General features: G+C 43.2%; 2 protein-coding genes across 19 annotated transcripts in view; one reads left to right on the top strand and one right to left on the bottom strand.

Annotated features, from left to right (window-relative positions):
• LOC139411391 (calcium/calmodulin-dependent protein kinase type II subunit gamma-like) overlaps nt 1–14,645 on the top strand; it is a 116,722-nt gene extending 102,077 nt beyond the window's left edge. For 8 of the 15 annotated variants that reach the window (XM_071157739.1, XM_071157819.1, XM_071157809.1 and 5 more), the window contains 4 exons: nt 8,324–8,399; nt 8,546–8,640; nt 9,619–9,868; nt 10,649–14,643. In XM_071157739.1, the coding sequence (XP_071013840.1) occupies nt 8,324–8,399; nt 8,546–8,640; nt 9,619–9,851 (404 nt within the window). In that variant the 3' untranslated portion in view covers nt 9,852–9,868; nt 10,649–14,643. Of the gene's footprint in view, nt 1–3,806; nt 3,906–6,005; nt 6,141–8,323; nt 8,400–8,545; nt 8,641–9,618 lie in introns of all 15 variants that reach the window. The other 7 variants (XM_071157721.1, XM_071157710.1, XM_071157702.1 and 4 more) reach the window with 4 other exon arrangements.
• Nucleotides 14,646–15,273: 628 nt separating this feature from the next.
• LOC139411371 (bifunctional heparan sulfate N-deacetylase/N-sulfotransferase 2-like) overlaps nt 15,274–22,337 on the bottom strand; it is a 185,814-nt gene continuing 178,750 nt past the window's right edge. For all 4 annotated transcript variants that reach the window (XM_071157654.1, XM_071157663.1, XM_071157672.1 and 1 more), the window contains 8 exons: nt 18,952–19,080; nt 18,525–18,707; nt 18,227–18,323; nt 17,959–18,082; nt 17,503–17,677; nt 16,916–17,086; nt 16,513–16,725; nt 15,274–16,370 (listed from right to left, as the gene is read on the bottom strand). In XM_071157654.1, coding sequence (XP_071013755.1) covers nt 16,245–16,370; nt 16,513–16,725; nt 16,916–17,086; nt 17,503–17,677; nt 17,959–18,082; nt 18,227–18,323; nt 18,525–18,707; nt 18,952–19,080 — 1,218 coding nt within the window. In that variant the 3' untranslated portion in view covers nt 15,274–16,244. The remainder of the gene's footprint in view (nt 16,371–16,512; nt 16,726–16,915; nt 17,087–17,502; nt 17,678–17,958; nt 18,083–18,226; nt 18,324–18,524; nt 18,708–18,951; nt 19,081–22,337) is intronic.

Raw genomic sequence — 22,337 nt, 5'->3', positions numbered from 1 at the left:
GCTTAACAAGTCACATAATAAGTTGCATGAACTCACTGTGTGCAATAATAGTTTAACATTATTTTTGAATGACTACCTCATCTCTGTACCCCGCGCATACAATTATCTGTAAGGTCCCTCAGTCGAGCAGTGTATTTCAAAAACAGAATCAACAACAAAGACCAGGGAGGTTTTCCAATTCCTTGCCAAGAAGGGCACCGATTGGTAGATGGGTAAAAAAAAATGACATTGAATATCCCTTTGAGAATGGTGAAGTTATTAATTACACTTTGAATGGTATATCAATACACCCAGTCACTACAAAGATACAGGCGTCCTTCCTAACTCAGTTGCTGGAGATTAAGGACACCACTCAGGCCAATGAGGCCAATGGTGACTTTAAAACAGTTAGAGTTTAATGGCTGTCATAGGAGAAAACTGAAGATGGACTCCACAATACTAACCTAATTGACAGCGTGAAAAGATGGAAGCGTGTACATAATAAAATATTCCAAAACATTCATCCTGGTTGCAACAAGGCACTAAAGTAATACTGCAACAAGGCACTAAAGTAAGACTGCAAAAAATGTGGCAAAGCAATTCACTTTTTGTCCTGAATACAAAAGTGTTATATCTGAGGCAAATCCAATACAACATGTAGTGGTGGCTGCGTCATGTTACGGGTATGCTTGTAATCATTAAGGACTGGGAAGTTTTTCAGGATAAAAAATAAAATGAATGGAGCTAAGCTCAGGCAAAATCCTAGAGGAAAACCTGGTTCAGTCTGCTTTTCACCAGACACTGGGAGATTAATTCACCTTTTAGCAGGACAATAACGTAAAACACAAGGCCAAATCTACACTGGAGTTGCTTTCCAAGAGGACAGTGAATGTCCTTGAGTGGCCAAGCTAGAATTTTGACTGAAATCTGCTTGGAAATGTATGGCAAGACCTGAAAATGGTTGTTTAGCAATTATCAACAACCAATTTGACAGAGCTTGAAGAATTTTGAAAAGAATAATGGGCAAGTGTTGCAAAATTCAGGTGTGAAAATCTCTTAGGGATTTACTCAGAAAGACTCTGTAGCTTTAATTGCTGCCAAAGGTGATTTTAACATAGGAAAGGAGCGCTTCTTTGGTTTATATACTGAACAAAAATATAAAAAAACGCAACATGTAAGGTGTTGGTCCCATGTTTCATGAGGTGAAATAGAAGATCCCAGAAATTGTCCATATGCACAAAAAGCCTATTTCTCTCAAATGTTGTGCACAAATGTGTTTACATCCCTGCTAGTGAGCATTTAACCTTTGCCAAGATAATCCACCTGATAGGTGTGGCATATCAAGAAGCGGATTAAACGGCACGATCATTACACAGGTGCACCTTGTGCTGGGGACAATAAAAGGCTAGTCTAAAATGTGTAGTTTTGTCACCGAACACAATGCCACAGATGTCTCAAGTTTTGAGGGAGTGTGGAATTGGAATGCTGACTGCATTTAATGTTAATTTCTGTGCGCCCCTGCCCAGTCATGTGAAATCCCATAGATTAGGGCCTAATAAATTTATTTCAATTGACTGATTTCCTTATATGAACTGTAACTCAGTAAAATCTTTGAAATTGTTGGATGTTGTGTTTATATTTTTGTTCAGTATAGTTAATCCATGAGGTGCTCTTTGATCATGGGATAAAATACTATAGTATACAAAGAAGTTGCTATGCCGGAACAGACTTTGTGCAAAGAAACTTCCAGAAGTAATCAAAGCACACTCATGTAGTGGAACAATTTAAAAGCCTTTAATGTTTTACGGCTTATGCGTGGCGAGAATAACAAGACACAGACGTGCTGCGGCTACAACACTTTATCAGGGTGACAAAGGATAGTGGTGAACAAACGGGTGTATATCCCAGCTCTCACAGGAAGTGATTCAAATCATTACCATACCAAAAGCTTGAGGAAGGAAACACATTTAAGATACAAAGATGCACAAAATAAACATGGAATAATGCAAATGAAAGACAACAAAATAAGTGCAATATCATAAAAGGAAAAAACAAACTGTGTACACATGAGCTCATGTTACCAAATGTAAGAATGGAGAACATTTTTTTCCCCCACAAAAAAATGTGTAAACCATATATCTCTTACAGGAAGGGTGAATAATCAATTTCCTCATTTAGACCTGGCAATACAGTGACCCTTAGTTTAAAGATCCAGAACATTTTGCGTTGAAGGTGTTTGAGACGATCCCCCCCCCTCCCCTGCTAGAACTGGGAACCACTTCAATGGCCATGGCTTTCAGAGAGTTTGGGCTGCCATGGCCAACCTGTCTGTAATGTTTAGCCATATGATATTTGTTGTTAGCAGTCCTTATAGCATATGCATATTCAGACACCCTGTCCTTGAGCCTTCTCTTAGTACATCCTATGTAAAAGCACCCACATGGCCACTCCAGCCTGTACACCACATAGGTCGTTTTGCTGTTGACAAAGGATTGCACTTTATAGGTTCTAGTCCACAAGGGTCCCCGAACATATTTGTTTTTACAGTGTGATGGCAGTGATTGCACTTACCACATGGGAAGTTGCCTGTGGGCTTGGGGAGCTAACTTGGCTTAGTTACTAGGATGAGGTCGCTGCGCACCAACTTATCCTGTAAGAGAATGCTGAGAGTTCAGTGAACACGTCACACAGAGTAGGATCACTTTCAATGATGCTCCATTTATGTTTGATGATGTTCCTTAACCGTGGCTGCCTCTTGGTTCTGGGGGGGTCCCAAAGTAAATTGGTTTGAGGTTTATTTATATTTTGGTTCTTCATTTTTTTGTTCTCCATTCTTACGTACATTTGGTAACGAGCTCATGTGTACACAGTTTTTAACTTTTATGATATTGCATTTATTTTGTGATGTTGCATTGTGTTTTTTAAATTCTTGCCACGCATAAGCCGTAATACACTAAAGGCCTTTTCATTTTCCCACTACATGAGAGTGCTTTGATTACCTCTGGGAGTTTGTTTGCACAAAGGCTGTTCAGGCATTATTTACAAGCCAGCATCAACTTCTTTTTGTTCTACAGTGATTCTAACATGTATTGACTCGGGTGGTTGATTTTTCATGTTTTTATTTTTATTTTACCAATGTTAGAATTTGTATTCCTCTTTGACACTACAGAGTATTTTATGTAGATCATTGACAAAAAGATGACAATTAAATCCTTACTTTACTACATCCCACTTTGTAACACAACAAAATGTGGAAAAGGTTAAGGGGTGTGAATACATTCTGAAGGCACTGCAGTATGTTGTAGGAGAGAAAAGAGAAGCATTGGCAGAAAGTTGGAGTGACAGATTGGAACCCTCTTGTCTCCTCCACAGTGGAGCTGTATGACAGTATGCGTCTCTGTGGCTCTCAGCAACGATGTCTTCTCAAAAAGAGTGCTGTGAAGAGCTGCGATTGGGACAGTGCTGGCCAAGTGGCTATACACACTCTCCTCCGAGGAGATCGGCACAGCTGGAATGTAAAATAGGGGGTTTACGTTGTGTCAGATATTGAACATGTAACACTGTGGTGTCTTCTGATTTGTGAGGTGCGTGTACAGTGTGGTCTCACGCCCATGTTTCTCTGGCTAGTTGTGATGGAGACTCACACACCCCTCCCTGTGTGTCTCTGTGTGTGGAGGTGGTGGGATATATAACGTGTGGCGGGTTTTGCTAGTGTATGGTCAGGTTGGGGGTGTACTGTTTTCTCTTGGTAAAATAGTAGAGTGTACAGAACTGTGTCTGATCCTCCTGTGTCTCTCTCTGGCGTGTGTGTGTTGCGGTGGGGGCAGTGTCTGCGTGCGGGTCTAGCGTGGACAGTGCAATGGTCAGCCAGTGCAGTGCCAGTGAGGAACAGACCCAGGCTCAGCCCCCTCACTGCCCACCCGCCTGTAAGTCAGCAGCAGTACCACCCCTCTCCTCTCAACTCTGACCTTTGTGTTCTTTCCCCCTATGAACTCATTTATATTGTCCCCATAATATTGTTCCCCTGAAGCTGTCTGTCCCCATAACTGTCCCCCTAAGACTGTCCCCATAACACTGTTCCTCCATTAATATTAAGGTCTAGATTCAATCCGTAGTGCTGTAGTTCCGTGTTGTAGTCCGATTGACATTTAAAGGCAATGTTCCCACTTTAGCGGAGACCGCATTCACGGTAAACGCTGCATATGTCGGCTCAATCAGAAATAGCCTTTACATTTCAGGCACGCTACAGTGCTAGAACTTCGACAATACGGATTGTATCCAGCTGAAGACTGTCTCGAATGGGACAACACTGTACAAGGTCCCCCTCACTATCTTCAGTAGAGTTATATCAGCTGCAGGATCTTCTGTTTGTTTGTGCACATGAATATCACTTGCCCACCCCCCAAAAAATGAACAAATTATTACAATCACTAATCATTTTTATCAAAGTATTTCAGACGAATGCATACTAAGACAATATTAGTTTGGACAGTCATTAGCCAATGGCCGAGTCCGAAATCTGGCTTGCCTACTACCAATTTAAACTGCATCCTGTGTACTAATAGTACATACTATTTAGAACATACTGTTTTAGTAAAAACAAATGCAACAAATGTCAGCATACTAGGCTCATCCTAATGAATGCATAATATAATGCACAATTGCGTAGATTCCGGCCATGGAAAATATGTGTGAAATCCTGGCATTTAAAGCATATACATTTTTTTTAAAATTCACATACTACAAAACTGTTTCGCATATCCAAAATTCCTACTATTTAGAACGCAAGTACGGGTATTCTGACACGGACAGGGATTTAGGGATCCAAAAAATGTAATGCCAAAAATATTTCACCATTAAAAGTTTCCAGATTGCTGCTGAGTGATTGGAGTGAGTGCGACTCCTGCGTCTCAGTGTGTGACATTTTAAAATGTGTGTCTCACATCTCTCCTGCTTAGCTCTGTGTCAGCTCATCAGACTGATGCTACTCAGCTGTCCTATCTATCACTCAGCCTGTTCCAGTCCTTCTCAGACCTTGCCAAAAGCATGTCCCGTATCCGCCTTGCTATGACAAAAACGTTACCATGCTGTGCTCACTTGCTGTGTATATATATTTGCACAGACATGCGTTCACTGTTGGCTTTCCCTACTCACAGAAGTGAAAACCTGAATCTGGGACCCAGTGTCCTACATGTAGCTTCTGCATCTCTCTCCGTTCCTCTCCCCACATTACGCCTTCGTCCCTTTCTCTTCCCCTCCTTTCTCTGACAGAGAGAATAAATAATGCTGACCTTCTGAGGCTCACTGGCCTTTTAATTGATTTATCTCTCCCCATGGCCCTGACACAGACACCCAGCCTGACAGCTGAGCAGACCGTAGACAGACAACAAGCTGGACTAGACACAGGCTGGATTTCAATAAGCCTAAAGGCATTCTCTCCTTTTGCTGCTGGTCAGACAGCAGCAAATCTCTCATCAGGTCTCTGAAGAGATGAAGGCATTGTAGACTTTTGAGATCAATTGAGATCCACCCCTAGACTGGCCTGCTCTGTCATCTGCTCACTAAACAGCCACCCCTGTCCCTGAGGTGTCTCTGTCTGTCTGTACTCTCCTACTTCCTCACTCAGGCAGTAACCTCCTCAGTGGTGGCCTGTAACTGGGTTTAGTGCTTGACTGCTGCCCCCTGCTGGCCACGAGGCCACAGTGTCTTCATCTTCTGCTGTCTGTGTGACGCTATGCCCATTGGTATATCTAAGTTATTAGTGTGTGGATGTCCTTCTAAGTTTGGTTTCTATGTAACATATCCTTTATATAACTCAATTGCATATGGGCATTGTGCTCCTCTCAGACCTGTGTGAAGTTATATGTTAACTTATACAGACTATGTAACAACTGCCATTTGTGTGCACATTATTCCAGTTTGAGAAAACAGGTCTTCTTGTCCTATCAGTTTTTTTGTGCTTTTTTTGTCTGATTTGATCGCTTACATGGTTGCCATTTTGTTGCTGTTGTCATGTTGTCTTCCAGCTGCCCCACTGCATGACGATGCTAAGCACACTTTTGCTAATTGGAAAAGTTCAGGTCATAGCTCCTGTCCTGACTTAGAGCAAGCTCTGCCTGCGCCACCCTCCGTGGCCCCAGGGGGCAGCAACGTGCAGCTGAGTAAGTTAGACAGCCCTGGGGCAGCTTCTGTAAAGCCAGGCTTGAGCTGCTTTTTGCCAGTTCATAATTCCTGTGGGAATATGAACAGAGGTGTGCTCGCAGTTTTTTTATATATAAAAATATATATGGTACCATTCCAGGGTTTTTCTTAATTTTTTACTATTTTATGCATTGTAGAATAATAGTGAAGATATTAAAACTATGAAATAACATATGGAATCATGTAGTAACCAAAAAAGTGTTCAGAATATATATCAATCAGAATATATTTTATATTTGATATTCTTCAAAGTAGCCACCCTTTGCTTTGATGACATCTTTGGCATTCTCTCAACCAGCTTCATGAGGTTGATAGTACTCACCTGGAATGCATTTCAATTAACAGGTGTGCCTTGTTAAAAGTACATTTTAACAAGGCAGTTAATTTTAACCATTTGAGCCAATCAGTTGTGTTGTGACAAGGTAGGAGTTGTATACAGAAGATAGCCTTATTTGGTAAAAGACCAAGTCCATATTATGGCAAGAACAGCTCAAATCAGCAAAGAGAAACGACAGTCCATCATTACTTTAAAACATGAAGGTCAGTCAATCAGAAAAATGTCAATGTAGTCGCAAAAACTATCAAGCGTTATGATGAAACTGGTTCCCATGAGGACCACCACAGGAAAGGAAGACCCAGAGTTACCTCTGCTGCAGAGGATAAGTTCATTAGAGTTAACTGCACCTCAGAATGCAGCCCAAATAAATTAGTTCAAGTAACAGACATCTCAACATCAACTGTTCAGAGGAGACTGCGTGAATCAGGCATTCATGGTTGAATTGCTGCAAAGAAGCCATTACTAAAGGACACCAATAAGAAGAAGAGCCTTGCTTGGGCAAAGAAACACGAGCAATGGACATTAGACCGGTGGAAATCTGTCCTTTGGTCTGATGAGTCCAAATTTGAGATTTTTGGTTCCAACCGCCGTGTCTTTGTGAGACGCAGAGTAGGTAAACGGATGATCTCCGCATATGTGGTTCCCACCGTGAAGCATGGAGGAGGAGGTGCGATGGTGCTTTGCTGGTGACTGTCAGTGATTTATTTAGAATTCAAGGCACACTTAACCAGCATGGCTACCACAGCATTCTGCCGCAATACGCCATCCCATCTGGTTTGCGCTTAGTGGGACTATCATTTGTTTTTCAACAGGACAATGACCCAACACACCTCCAGGCTGTGTAAGAGGCTGTGTAAGGGCTATTTGACCAAGAATGAGAGTTATGGAGTGCTGCATCAGATGACATGGCCTCCACAATCATCTGACCTCAACCCAATTGAGATGGTTTGGGATGAGTTGGACCGCAGTGTCAAGGAAAAACAGCCAACAAGTGCTCAGCATATGTGGAAACTCCTTCAAGACTGTTGGAAAAGCATTCCTCATGAAGCTGGTTGAGAGAATGCCAAGAGTGCAACGCTGTCATCAAGGCAACGGGCGGCTACTTTGAAGAATCTCATATGAGTATGTGTGTCCAAACTTTTGACTGGTACTGTGTATATGTGTGTGTGTGTGTATATATATATATATATATATAAGCTGGATTGTGTGCTGTGTGGAATTTCTCGACTCTGCTGGTAGGCTGTCTGGCGTAGTGGGCTATCTGTGTGTCACCCTCCCAAATGACATTTCAGTGAGCCCAGTTGGTTTGTGTGTCACTTGTCTGATGAGTGTTGAGGATGGAGTTGTAGACATAGTTGAGGTTTAGACCAGGAATTATAGAACAAAAATATCAACACATCTGAAGTTACCTAGGAGAATTAGAAACTGTTTCCATGCACTTGAGATTTAGGGAAGTGAAACTGTTCAAAAACTCAAACATTGCCAGGTGCTTTGGGTAGACTATTCGAATGGAAAGGGAGGGAGCTGGACTGCAGCTGAGTTGCGGCCTGTCGTTTTTATGAGATTGGTGGTCCCCAGTAGTGCTGCTGTGTCTTTGTACAACCAAACAACAATAGGCTTTGATGGCATTGTGAGTGCAGTCTCTGCAATCAGTGCCATACAGGAAAGGGCTAGTGAGCTAGGTGAAGCATGGGTGTGAGGGGTTCTTCATGCTGATCTTCAAGTATTTCTGACCGGAACACTTTTAGGGTCTCTCTAATTCCATCTGGCCATCTTTCTTTCTATCTATCGTTCACCGGATTTCAGCTCGCAAACAGGAGATCATCAAGATTACTGAGCAGCTGATTGAGGCCATCAACAACGGAGACTTCGAGGCTTACACGTGAGTTTACATACATAGATTGTGTGTGTGTCTCCTGGTTTAGAACTGAATAACCCTAACCCTGCTGATGTCCCTGGTCGTTACTAGAGTAGGCCCTGTTCATGTGGTACGTAAGATGTTGATGATGTGTCTGATTTCCCCTCCAGGAGAATCTGTGACCCCGGACTAACCTCGTTTGAACCTGAGGCTTTGGGAAACCTGGTGGAGGGCATGGACTTCCACAAGTTCTACTTTGAGAACTGTAAGCATCTCTTATCAACAGGGAACTAGACATGGTCATTCCACATATGATGCCTCTTGGGAAGTGTATTTTGGTCAAAAATGACTTTCACCTTGTTTTTTCATAAACAGCACATGTTCAACTTCATAAAACATGTCTTACCATCTCAAGAGGTAAGAAAAAGACTACAAAAGTGCCCACTAAAGTGACAGGGTTATAGATGTTACCTTCAATCAGGCTAATCTCCCCTTGTGATGGGGAATGTAAGCTTGTTGTGTGCAGCACGGAGGGGGAATTTTTACATGTTAAAAAATGTCTAGCCTATCTATCCATCGATGGGTAACACAGTTGGCGTGGTATGATCTACGTGCTCAGTTTTCCAATACAAAGACCAGAAAATGGCCAAAAAGAGTAGAACCAAATCAACTGTAAAAAACTAAATATATTAAAGGGATAGTTTTACCATATTAAAACGAAAGTTCAGTTTATGTTACAAGGTTGACCTTACACCTGAGGGCCAAATGTAAATGAATCTCTAATGATTTACAAAATCGTGGCATTAAGTGGGTTAAAATCTTCCCAGATTTGGACTAAGAGAAAGCAAATCTTATTTGAATGAAAACACACTGCTATTGGAATTACATGGTTTCATTTTGTTAAAGCATAAATGTATGTTGAACTGTTGAATTGAGTGTTTCATAAAACTGTTGAATTGAGTGTTTCATAAAACTGTTGAATTGAGTGTTTCATAAAACTGTTGAATTGAGTGTTTCATAAAAATGTAAACAATATTTGAGACTTAAGACACTATTTGTGGAACTACCCTGTTAATGTGTTCATTGTGGTATTTTTTAAAATGTCTTTACCAAGTCACTGAGCACACTATTTTACACTAAAGGTCTGGTAGGTCTTTCTCTATTTGAATCTAATCAAGGATGAAGTCCATTTAAACACCAACTCATGTAAGTTGATGACTGTGTGTCCCTGTCTCCCATGTAGTGTTGAGTAAGAACAGTAAACCGGTCCACACCACCATCCTGAACCCCCATGTGCACCTGATCGGGGAGGACGCGGCCTGCATCGCCTACATCCGCCTGACCCAGTACATCGACAGCCAGGGGCGCCCGCGCTCCTGCCAGTCAGAGGAGACCCGCGTGTGGCACCGCCGCGATGCCAAGTGGCTCAACGTGCATTTCCACTGTTCAGGAGCGCCTGCCGCACCTCTCCAGTGAACCTTTATCAGACACAGGTGCTGACTGCAGAGAGCTTTATTTTAGGGTCTGTCTGTGCTCTCCCTCACACACGTGCTGATACTGTACATATATTTGTGTTGATGAACAGTGCCTTTGGAAACTATTCAGACAACCTTGACTTTTTCCACATTTTGTTACGGCCTTATTCTAAAATGGATTAATAAAGTCAAGGGGTCTGAATACTTTCCGAGGCACTGTGTGTGATCTTATGTGCCACCTGTTGCAAAGAGGTCTAAGTGCTGTATATACTGAGTAATATTGAGTTGCCCGCCGCCCCCCAAGGTGTCGAAAGCATTCCCCAAGGATGCTGGCCCATGTTGACTCCAATGCTTCCCACAGTTGTGTCAAGTTGGTTGGATGTCCTTTGGGTGGTGATATATTCTTGATATACACGGGAAACTGTTGAGCGTGAAAAACCCAGCAACATTGCAGTTCTTGACACAGACTGGTGCGGCCTGCCACCTACTACCATACTCCATTCAAAGGCACTTAAATATTTTGTCTTGCCCATTCACCATCTGAATGGCACACATACATAATCCATGTCTCAATTGCATCTCCTCCCCTTCATCTACACTGATTGAAGTGGATTTAACAAGTGACATCAATAAGGGATCACAGCTTTCACCTGGTCAGTCTGTAGTGGAAAGAGCAGGTGTTCATAATGTTTTGTATACTCAGTGTATAAAGTTATGTCAACTCAGGAGTAGTTTGGAGATGTACACACTTGACAGGCTGTCCTGTGCCCTCCCTACCACTCTCTCCCTTTCTCTCAGCTTTGCCTGAATTCTGAAGCCGATTGGAGCATTTTCTCAGTGGTCGGATTGGCGCCAAGAGCCCTGCCAGAAGAGAACGCTTGGAAGTTTAAAATCTAAGGGGAAAATATAACAAAATAAAATATTTTAAAGCCGACCGACTGACAACACCACCACCACCAATCCAGTCCAACCCTAGCTATATGTTGGGGGCCGGCTGTAGCTGAAGCCCTGCCCTCCAGACGGTGCATGCTTCTGACGCCCACAGGGGGGCGCTGTCTTGTCCTTTTCCATGGATCCATATTTTTTTTGCCGTTTTGAAAGTGTTTAAAGTATTAACATATGTAAAATAAATTATCAAAAACCCTTCACATTTAATCAGCAGGTATGGTAGTAATGATTAAAGAAAATAAATGTGAATTTTCTATAAAAAAAAATAGAAAATGGAGAACACCCTAATTTTTGTGGTGGTTGTTTTTTTGTTTTGTTTGTTTCACAGTTAACATATCTAATTATTTCTGTTGTTGGATGCAAACAAATGCTAGAAGGGAACATTTCTGAAAAACAAAAAGCTTGATTCAATCCGTATCGCAGGTTCAGCGCTATGGCGCGATTGAAATTTAAAGGTCATTTTTATGATTGAGCGGACCGATGCAGCGTTTGCCGTGAATGCAGTCTCCACGAACGTGATCACATTGCCTTTAAATTTCAAACGCGTTATAGTGCTGAACTTCCGCGATACGAATTGAACCAAGCTCTAAATTGTTACTTACAGTAATATCAACATTTTAGACATTGTTTTAATGTAGATGTTATCTTTTTATGGGTCGGGTGTGTTGCAGAAGGGACTCTGTTTTTTAGTATTCTGATGTGTTATTGTGGACCTCTTCATTTTTATCCCCTGAATGATGCTGTATTTGAAAGTATTTTGTGTGTGAAGATTTATTTTTTTTATGGGGACTTTATTTAATATAGTAATGTATACATTCATATTTATAAGGAGAAAGACTTTACTTTCAGGGTTTGGATGCGTGTGTGAGAGTGAAGATGTGTTCTCATTTCCCTATAGCAGCTCCCTTTTCAAGGAGCTTTTTTGCGCTTTGAGATCCCCAGTGTATATGCACACATGCATGCTCACACAAGGCCCAAAATCCAGCTCACTGTGCTGTGCCCTTTGGGTATGTAGACCAGCCAGCTCCTCCAGCAACAGGCCACATTCTCCTGACCAGCACAACCTGAAGTTGCAGAACACTACTATTGGTTCAGTGTGCCGAGTTTGCCTTCTTCCTTGGGCCACTAGAGGGCACATGACACAATCAAGCCTACTGCTACTATTCTGAAGGAGACCCCAAACCGAAAGCTCGTACACCTCTCCTTCCTTCCTATTGTTTTCTACTCTGACTTTAACATGTTTGATAAAACACTTTTTGGGGGGGAAATATGGAAAAATTTAATAAAATCTAAAATGGCCGGTACTGTTTGGCACAAACTTGAGACTCAATGCTGTTCTGTTCATTCCCCGGATGAACGTTTCTGCAACTTCAGGTTAAGCTCACTTACTCCTGGGGTCTCTACCTGTGTTTCTGTAGTTAGTGACCCTGCTAATCAGCTTTCTATTAGCGCCACTCAGTGTGATATCACCCTTTGCCTGTCTCTCTTGTTCTGGTCCCTGTCCTGTTCTCGAACATTGTATATTGTCCGTCTTCGCTTGCCATACCTCTCTGTAAAGTCATTGGCACTAAAAGCATGTGAAAATTAAAATGCTGTAAAGTGGGGTGTTGAGTTGGCCAGTGGCTGGTGGTGGCATGTCAAACAGCTGGCTGGGGAAGGGCCGGGAGGTGGATCTGGGGGCCACGCTTAAGGCAATCAATGGATTGGTCCCTTTATCCCGGTTTCAGTTGTAACTGTTCTAGATGTTAGTGTTTGTAATGTTGGTATTATTATGAATAATCCATTTCTTTTTGAGATTGGAGCTGGAAATATGGGGAGGCAGTTGAGGTGGGGGTTGGGGCTCAGGCAGCTGGCCAATCACACCCAAGCCTCCCCTGTCCAACCCAATTCCCACAATACACATATGTGGAATCAACACACACACAGTGCACTCCCAATGCAAATTATATTTGAATATATATATATATACACTGAACAAAAATATAAACGCAACATGTAAAGTGCTGGTCCCATGTTTCATGAGCTGAAATAAAGATCCCAGAAATGTTCCATACACACAAAAAGCTTAAATATCTAACATTTTGAGCACACATTTGTTTACATCCCTCTTAATGAGCATTTCTCCTTTGCCAAGATAATCCATCCACCTGACAGGTGTGGCATATCATGACCATTAATCTGGTGCTCCCTGTGCTGTGGACAATAAAAGGTCACTCAATCTGCAGTTTTGTCACATAACACAATGTTGAGGGAGTGTGCAATTGGCATGCTGACTGCAGGAATGTCCACCAGAGCTGTTGCCAGAAAATGTCATGTTCATTTCTCTAGCATAACATTTTAGAGAATTTGGTAGTACGGCCAACCGGCCTCACAACCGCAGAACACTTGTAACCATGCCAGCCCTCCTCATCCTGCTTCTTCACCTAAGAGATCGAGGGGGCTGCTGCTGAGGAGCGTTCCTATGTTTTACCATTAACGGGAGGGAGGGTGCTTCTGGGGAGTATTTTTGTCTGTAATAAAGCCTTTTTGTGGGGAAAGAACACTGATTGGTTGGGCCTGGCTCCCAGTGGGTGGGCCTATGCTCTCCTCCCAGGCCCACCCATGGCTGTGCCCCTGCCTGGTCATGTGATTAGAGCCTAATTTATGTATATGAACTGTAACTCAGCAAAATCTTTGAAATTGTTGCGTTTATTTGTTTGTTATGAGAGACACACACTAAAAACAATCTCCCTTTAAAAACATATCTTTGTGATAATGGTAAAACATTGGAACACTGTTTTTCACTGTGTTGTAGCAACTTGTGACTTTGTACCGCCAGAGGGGTGAAGCTTGCTGTTAACCCCTTCATTTCTGTGCTAAGCAGCTCCATAGTAACGGCGTTCCATTGAACCTGTGGAAGGCCAGGCACCGAAAAGACAACAACCTACCGATGAGACTCTTGGTCATAGAAAATGATATCAAAATATGTTGAATGAAACACGTTAAAACAAAACCTGTGCTCGGTGTTCATATCATGGTCACAACTGGCCCCGCCCACCCTACTGCGCATTGTGACATACCTGCCATGAAACTGTTTCCCTTTTGCACCATAATGCAATGTATACAGTACTGAACTGTGTGATGTTTTTTTGGCTCAAATAGTTTTTCCTGACTTTGTGCTGTGGGCACTGGCCTCTCTCTCTCCCACTGGGCCTGATGCTTCCATTCATTGCTTCGGTGTTCACACAGCCATGGGAATGAGAACTACTATGCTGTTTACTTCAACTCTTCAAAAGAATTCAAAGGGAAGAAGAGGAGAGAAATAGTTATTGAGGGAAGGATAGTTAACCTTGGATTATACTATAGCCTACCTAACTAGCTAGCAGGACAGGAAGACGGCCTTGATACACTTACAAAAACAAATACTGAAAAATACATTAAAAGCCACACACTTTAACAACTATATATGCAGTTTTACAAGAGAAAGAAATATGCATGTCTACTTTCTGGTAATATTTTTCACTGTCTGTGTTTACTTGATTAAAAAATGGAAATCTATATGTTACTTGCATCCTCAAGGTTAATGAAAATGTCTCCGTCTCAAATATTGAAATGAAGTGATATCACGTTTAAAAAAAAGTACAAAAACTAAAATAAAAAAGGTATATTTACTTCATTGTAATCATATAGTAAGGATACATATGACTATACTCCGTTTTCATTTGGATGCTGGATTTTTGCATGATCATATAATAAATAAAACCATGACTTAAACGATCAAGTGTTTGTTTGAATGTTAGTAGATCATCATAGCTTTGTTATTATGGAAACAATCTGACAAGTATTTCATTAAAATTACATTTCAACATAAGTGGTCAGTTTTGTCATTTTCATGTAAGTGTGTGCTCGTCCATCCATCCAGGATAGAAATGTATCTTGTCTGTGTCAAACCAACGCAGAGTAAGGTAACACATTGCTTGTAATATGGCTTATTTTTTGAGGGGGGAGGGGGGCTTGGCTTCCCCAGTGATTTTACCCACGCACTGCTACTGGAGTCTATCCAGCTAAGGGACTTTGGAGATTGTGGTCAAGTCCCTTGTTAACACTGGACCGTGAATAATGAACATGATCTGCCCATTTAACAGGTTTCTCACAGATTCGTCATGCGACATAGTTAAGTGATAATGCCCTCGAAGCCGGTGTTTGGAGGATATATTGGCACGGTTTGCCGGCCCGAGCGTCTCTGACTTCATCACTTACATAAATGATAGATCCTGTGGAATAATACTTTGAAAAGATGCCTTCCCGAAGAGTAGAATTACTGTACTGCAGACTATAATATGTACCTCTAGTCTCCTGTCCGTCAAACCCTGGAGGTACTGCCGTTTCCATTCCAGTCTTCTGTAGACCGCATCAGATGGGTAAAAGACAGTGGCTCCTGCATTGACAGACATGCAGAAGCTGTGGGTAAAAAAATTAAATAAATAAACAATCCATTCCAACCTCTCTGAGTTTATTAGAGATGATACAGCGTTGGTCTTTGTTTTGTAGTTTTTACAAAATAAACAAAAGAAGACAAGACAGCAGCTCCTGTTAAGACGGACAGTCACAGGCAGAGAGACATAGACCCTCTCTTTTTCCATCTCCCTCTAGCTCATCCTCCTCTCTCTACGCAGCTCTAAACTGGCTGGGTACCTATGTGAGAGTTGGGGAAAGTGCATGTTAAAGTGTGTGGTTTCTCTGTCGACTGTGGCCTTTAGTAGACAGTTTGTTTGTCAGAATGGCCTCAGCTCTGGGGTAGTGGAATGCACGGAGAGAGTCTGGAGGTGCTGTGGCATGTGATTAATATCCCACATCCATCCTACGGCACACGCCTCTGTCCAGAGCACTACAGTACGCTGTCTCGTTTAGTCAATGTCTATTCTGTCACATTTCCCCCCCCCCGCCCAAAATATACAACAGATTTAAAATGTACAACGTTTTACAATCATTCTTATGAAGAAATTAGAAGTGTGTGTGTGTGTGATCTTGTGACCACGTATGTTTCCGAGCTCATTCATGCGCTACAGGGCCACAGGATATCCTGTGAGTTCAGTTCCTGTTAAATAGTTGGGTGACATTAGACCTCCCCCACCCCCTCTCAGTCTACCAGACCCTGGCATCAGTCAGTCTAACCGTCTGCAGGCTTAGACAAGTCCTCTACTTTCTGGATGAAGACGATGTGTGCGACTGCAAGGTGTTTCAGTCCAACTCATTAACTCTCTTATTAGAGGTCATTATTCCACCCATGAGGTTTGGTTGTTACAGTGGCGTTTCGGAGTCCATTGTCCTGATAGGGGGCTGTCCTCCCGCCCTCTCACCTCATCCACCCTCTGTAGTGACTGGTGTGGGTGTGGGTGAACAGGGCCCTCTCCCCCCGGGCCAAGCCGGGTGGGGCAGTGCTCCATTCCAGACTGTGGTTTCACTCTCAGCTCCAGCTGGAGCTCTGCAGCTCCTCTCTTAGCCAGGCGGGCAGGGGCTGGCCCAGCCGGTTCAGCAGCCTCAGCAGCTCCATGTTGTGCTCCCGGTAATTCTCCGTCAGGAAGGCACGCGACTGTAATGCACACAGCAGAGAACAGTCAGGTAAGGACTGTATGAGGCACTTGTTTAGACATAATTACATGTTAGACAAAAGTGAAACACAATGCATCATGGCACGCTGGCAACGGGATAATGTGTGTGTGACGTCACTGTACCTCAGGGGTCATGTCAGGGTATTTCCTGCCTTTACTCTTGCCAAGACACTTGGGTCGTCCACCTTCCACCCGCTGGCACCAGAACCCTTTACTTTCATCGTATGTCAGAGCCTGAGTGTAGTTGAAGATGGGTGTGACCCCCAGGAACCTCTGGATGCCCTCCATGACCAGGGCAGGGTTGGAACGCAGCTGGGACCCATCCACTATGTGCACCTGGAAACAGGAATCACACCTCTCACATTCTGGCCTTCACACAGGTGGTACTGCCATGATGATGCAAGGAAAATACTGAATGGATAATTCTGAATTGGTGATTGGGGGCGTCTCCTGTAGTTTTCATTATCTAGCTGTGCTCGTATGGTATGTCTGTGTATGTGAATGTGTATTTCCAATAAAGTGTTACCTGGCTGGGCTGGTAGTGGTGTAGCCAGCGCTCCAGGTGGGTGGCGTAGGCCCCAGGTTTAAGGCAGCGTCTCTGCAGGATGATCAGCTCTCGGGGGGAGGCAGGCCCCGCTGTCACCACCTCCTGGAATGTGTGGTTGATGGCCATTGGGTCCTGATGAGCCCGCTGGTGCTGCAGGGTCACACACATGGGATAGGTCAAAGGTCAGCCATGATGAGTCAAAGGTTATCAGAGGTCAGGCTTCAAAGGGATCAAGTAACAAGATAACTTTGACCTCCCTTGCTTGTTAAAGTAACTACAAGCAAATAATGAGATTTTTTAAAAATATTTAACTAGGCAAGTTAGTTAAGAACAAATTCTTATTTACAATAATAGCCTACAAGCAAATAAACCTCACAGGTGAAGCTAAAATAAAAACAGATGACTCTACATCCTGCAGTTTCTTCAGCATGTGTGGTCACTTAACGGTCAAAATGGTCTGGGAACAGTTTATATTTCATGACCATAATGGTTCATATTATGGCTGAGGTAGTTAGAGCTGATCCTGAACATTGGTGAACCTGATCTGTGTAGTGTGATCGACCCACCTGGTACCAGGAGTAGGCGCGGTCCACTGGGTTGATGAGCACAGCCAGGATCTTGGCCCGGGACAGCAGGGCCGCCGCTCTCTTAGGGGCTACCTCCGTGTCAAAGTAGTTGGCACTTTTCTCAAACATGAAGTCTGTGCTGACATTCGATGGGAAGGGGAAGAAGTCCATGTACCTGAAGAGAGGAGGGGGGAGAGCAGTTTGGTTTACTGAGGGCCAGGGGAGAGCTTATGACATAAAAAGTCCCAATAACTTTGAATGGCTTTCTGTGCCATGTCCCTTTCCACCTAGGACCAAATAGACCATACTGTTATACGTTCTCACTGATATGAGAGGACTAGATAAGAGAGCAATATGGAGGAAGACTAAACTACAAGTAAGCATGAAGGAACTACATAGAGGCCATGTTGAGGTGACTACAGGCTTCATTATAGTGTTTAAAGAATGTTGTCTTACCAGTCAATGCCGTTGTCGTAGTTGGGCCCGCTAAAGAATTGGATCTCCTCAAAGGTGACAGGACTGGGGAAGCTACTGGTGATGGCAGGGTGGAGGCTCAGGAATGAGTGCAGGGCTGTGGTGCCTGAAATAACACATACAAATATACACTTTTGGTTGGACTGAAACTCACCACCACAAATGCCACCGTGCAACACATTCTGACCAAGAGTGTGCGAAGAGCGAGAGAGGTTACGTCGGAGGAGAATGGCCGGCCACAGGGTCTCACCTGTTTTCTGTGGGCCTACGACCAAGAACCTGGGTAGTCTATCACAGGTCTTTTCCTTCGACCAGATGTCTTTATGCCTCTTGTCCTGACATGGGTTCTGAGGACAAATAGAGGGGTTAGGTTAGGGTCACCAGTACATATAGCTCATCAGTAAGTCATTTCATTGCAAACTCAAATAAATTGATAGGCCAAACTTTATTATAACAATCTCAAGAAAACAGTACATATCCAAAATAGGAAACAGTAACTAACAACCGATGTACTACCATGTCTGTAATAATAATTGCAGTTCCCTAACCTGCCAGAGGGGGTCCCTCTCCTCAGGGAAGATCTGGAAGTATTTGTCAGCCAGCTGCGTGGGGGGCAGGGTCTGCAGCCGCAGGTTGGTCCAACACTGAACAAACTTCACCAGGGACTCAAAGGTGTACAGGCCCAGTCGGTCATTCCCGTAGTTAGACAGGTGGGTCATGAAGATGCTGATCTGGAGAGGGGGGGGGGGGGGGGTCAGAGGAGGGAAGTGAGACTTTTCACTGTTTAGCTGCATACAAGGCTAAATCCCAACTTGTGGCACAGATTGACACCGATGCATGATTTACACAAAAATTAAAGTTACAATTCCATTTTCCAAGTTAAGATTCTTCCAGTCATATAGAGCAGCGGCCTGAAGAGGGTAGCAGGCTCCAGCAATGACAGGCAGAGTATCTCCAGAGAGGACTTGAACTTACAGGGTTGAGGAGGACAGTGAGGAACAGCTCTCCTCCCCTGATGCTCTTGTCCAGCTCTTTGGAGCCTCCTGGGTACTCGTTATAGAAGATAGTGTGAGTGAAGAGGCCACATGTCTGTCTAGGTAACACCTGCAGAGACAGAGGGGAAACTGTAAAAAATACATCAAAATAATCAACTTTCTCTTCCTTCTCGCCACTTTAATAATGAATAGGGCCTTTGCACCTTTGTATAAGCCCTTGAGTGCGCTCACTAAGCACTGAGGGGCAAATCCTAACTCTTGATTAAGTCATATTTTCACTTTGTCATTGATGTCAATGAGAGATGGAGGGACCATTTGACTTCAATTGAAGTTCAAAATAACTGTGGAGTGAAAATCTCACTTTTAAAAGTTAATATTCAGACAACTTATAATAATGTTGTTGATGTCTTAAACTCGTATTTGTGGCCAAGGCATACATTTTTAAAAACCTACCTCAAACTTTCTCAAATTTGCTTGGATAATGACATTATCTTTGGCCGAGACAGGCCGGTACGTGATCTGGTGGGGAGAATGATCCTTCTCGAGATTAGGGGAGACATGAGCTAGGGCGGTCACGAAAATTTAGTCAGCCGGTGATTGTCAAGCAAATAACTGTCGGTCTCAGGGTAATTGACCGGTAACTAACATAAACACTCCTGGCTTCCACACAGCCTACAAGCCACTGATGCAGACCTTTGGAACTTCTACATTTTAAAAAGTTTAATAAATCCATGTAACATAGCCAACACCGTCACAATAAATCCATTATGTATTGTAGACAGGTCTAAAGAAGCATGATATGAAGAAAATGTTGTCTATTTCAGAAGAAAACAATAGCATACTCTGAGTTGTCCTTATGTTAGGTCCTGATGTGGCTATGCCAAATGGCTGTGGGCTACACTAGTTCAATTTAGCAGACAAGATTTGCTTAGAATTCCGTGGCATTATTTTATAGTATGAAGAATTCAATTGAACAAGGCTGAATAAAATATAAATATTTTCTCCAAATGATTTGAGGGAGTGAACACATGCAGCTATTCTGTGTTGAGCGGTTAACAAAGAAACAGGTCCTCCTATATGCTTCATTTACAGTTATTTATGTAACTTTAGTTGCGATACAAATGTTGGGCAATATGTTCTGATTTTTAATACATTCTAAGGCTGGATGATGTGACTAATGATGATTTGTAAAAATAAGTTGCTTGAAAGGCACTTCTCCCAGAAGAGCTTTTGTCACTTCTAAAATCCATGCTTTTGTCACTTCTAGGTTAGACTACTGCAATGCTCTACTTTCTGGCTACCCGGATAAAGCACTAAATAAACTTCAGTTAGAACACGGCTGCTAGAATCTTGACCAAAACCAAAAGATTTGATCATATTACTCCAGTGCTAGCCTCCCTACACTGGCTTCCTGTCAAGGCAAGGGCTGATTTCAAGGTTTTACTGCTAACCTACAAAGCATTACATGGGCTTGCTCCTACCCATCTTTCTGATTTGGTCCTGCCGTACATACATACACGTACGCTACGGTCACAAAACGCAGGTCTCCTTACTGTCCCTAGAATTTCTAAGCAAACACTGGAGGCAGGGCTTTCTCCTATAGAGCTCAATTTTTATGGAATGATCTGCCTATCCATGTGAGAGAGATAGACTCGGTCTCAATCTTTAAGTCTTTATTGAATACTCATCTCTTCAGTAGGTCCTATGATTGAGTGTAGTCTGGCCCAGATTGTGAAGGTGAACAGAAAGGCACTGGAGCAACAAACCGCCCTTGCTGTCTCTGCCTAGCCGGTTCTCTCCACTGGGATTCTCTGCCTCTATCCCTATTACAGGGGCTGAGTCACCGGCTTACTGGTGCTCTTCCATGCCGTCCCTAGGAGGGGTGCGTCACTTGAATGGGTTGAGTAACTGACGTGATCTTCCTGTCCGGGTTGACGCCCACACCTTGGGTTGTGCCGTGGGAGAGATCTTCGTGGGCTATACTCTGCCTTGTCTCAGGATGGTAAGTTGGTGGTTGAAGATATCCCTCTAGTGGTGTGGGGGCTGTGCTTTGGCAAAGTGGGTGGGGTTATATCCTGCCTGTTTGGCCTTATCCGGGGGTATCGTCAGCCTCCAGTATTTAATGCTGCAATAGTTTATGTGTCGGGGGGCTAGGGTCAGTCTGTTATATCTGGAGTATTTCTCCTGTCTTATCCAGTGTCCTGTGTGAATTTAAGTATGCTCTCTCTTTCTCTCCTTCTTTATTCCATTCTCTCTCTCTGAGGACCTGAGCCCTAGGACCATGCCTCAGGACTACCTGGCCTGATGACTCCTTGCTGTCTCCAGTCCACCTGGTCGTGCTGCAGCTACAGTTTCAACTGTTCTGGTTGTGGCTATGGAACCCTGACCTGTTCACCGAACGTGCTACCTGTCCCAGACCTGCTGTTTTCAACTCTCTAGAGACAGCAGGAGCGGCAGAGATACTCTGAATGAAAAGCCAACTGACATTTACTCCTGATGTGCTGACCTGTTGCACCCTCTACAACCACTGATTATTATTTGACCCTGCTGGTCATCTATGAACATTTGAACATCTTGGCCATGTTCTGTTATAAATCTCCACCAGGCACAGCCAGAAGAGGACTGGCCACCCCTCATAGCCTGGTTCCTCTTTAGGTTCCTTCCTAGGTTCTGGCCTTTGTAGGGAGTTTTTCTTGAGCCACCATGCTTCTACACCTGCATTGCTTGCTGTTTGGGGTTTTAGGCTGGGTTTCTGTACAGCACTTAGTGACATCAGCTGATGTAAGAAGGGCTTTATAAATACATTTGATTGATGAGCTCTGCTTTGTTTTTTGCACAGGCTGTACACACTACATCATTCACAATTTGACAAGCACCGGATAATGCCTAGAATTTCACGACAGCATCCCCTTTGTGTGGCCATAATGCACCTTAAAAGAATCCATGCCTTTTGCGGCCGGTGGCCGTTGTGCCCTTCTCCCTTAGTGCTGCATACTACAGCATGTCATCGGGTCTTTCTCACAGGCTACAAGTGAAGACAGACACATTGGGGACACAATGGCGCGCTCTCCTTATCCTATTCCTAGGTGAAATTTATTGTCAATTGAAATGTATTGTCAATCAGTGTTGCTTCCTAAGTAAACAGTTTGATTTCACAGAAGTGTGATTGACTTGGAGTTACATTGTGTTGTTTAAGTGTTCCCTTTATTTTTTTGAGCAGTGTATAATTCACAAGTGGTAGGCTAATATTGTCACCCATCAGAATATTCTTGGTTTAACCTTTAGTCTTTACATTAGAGGTCGACCGATTAATCGGAATGGCTGATTAATTAGGGCCGATTTCAAGTTTTCATAACAATCGGAAAT

Source organism: Oncorhynchus clarkii, chromosome 1, assembly GCF_045791955.1.
Source record: "Oncorhynchus clarkii lewisi isolate Uvic-CL-2024 chromosome 1, UVic_Ocla_1.0, whole genome shotgun sequence".
NCBI classification, from domain to species: Eukaryota; Metazoa; Chordata; class Actinopteri; order Salmoniformes; family Salmonidae; genus Oncorhynchus; species Oncorhynchus clarkii.
Note: the sequence above shows the minus strand (reverse complement) of the source record. Positions and strands in the feature narration are given on the sequence as shown.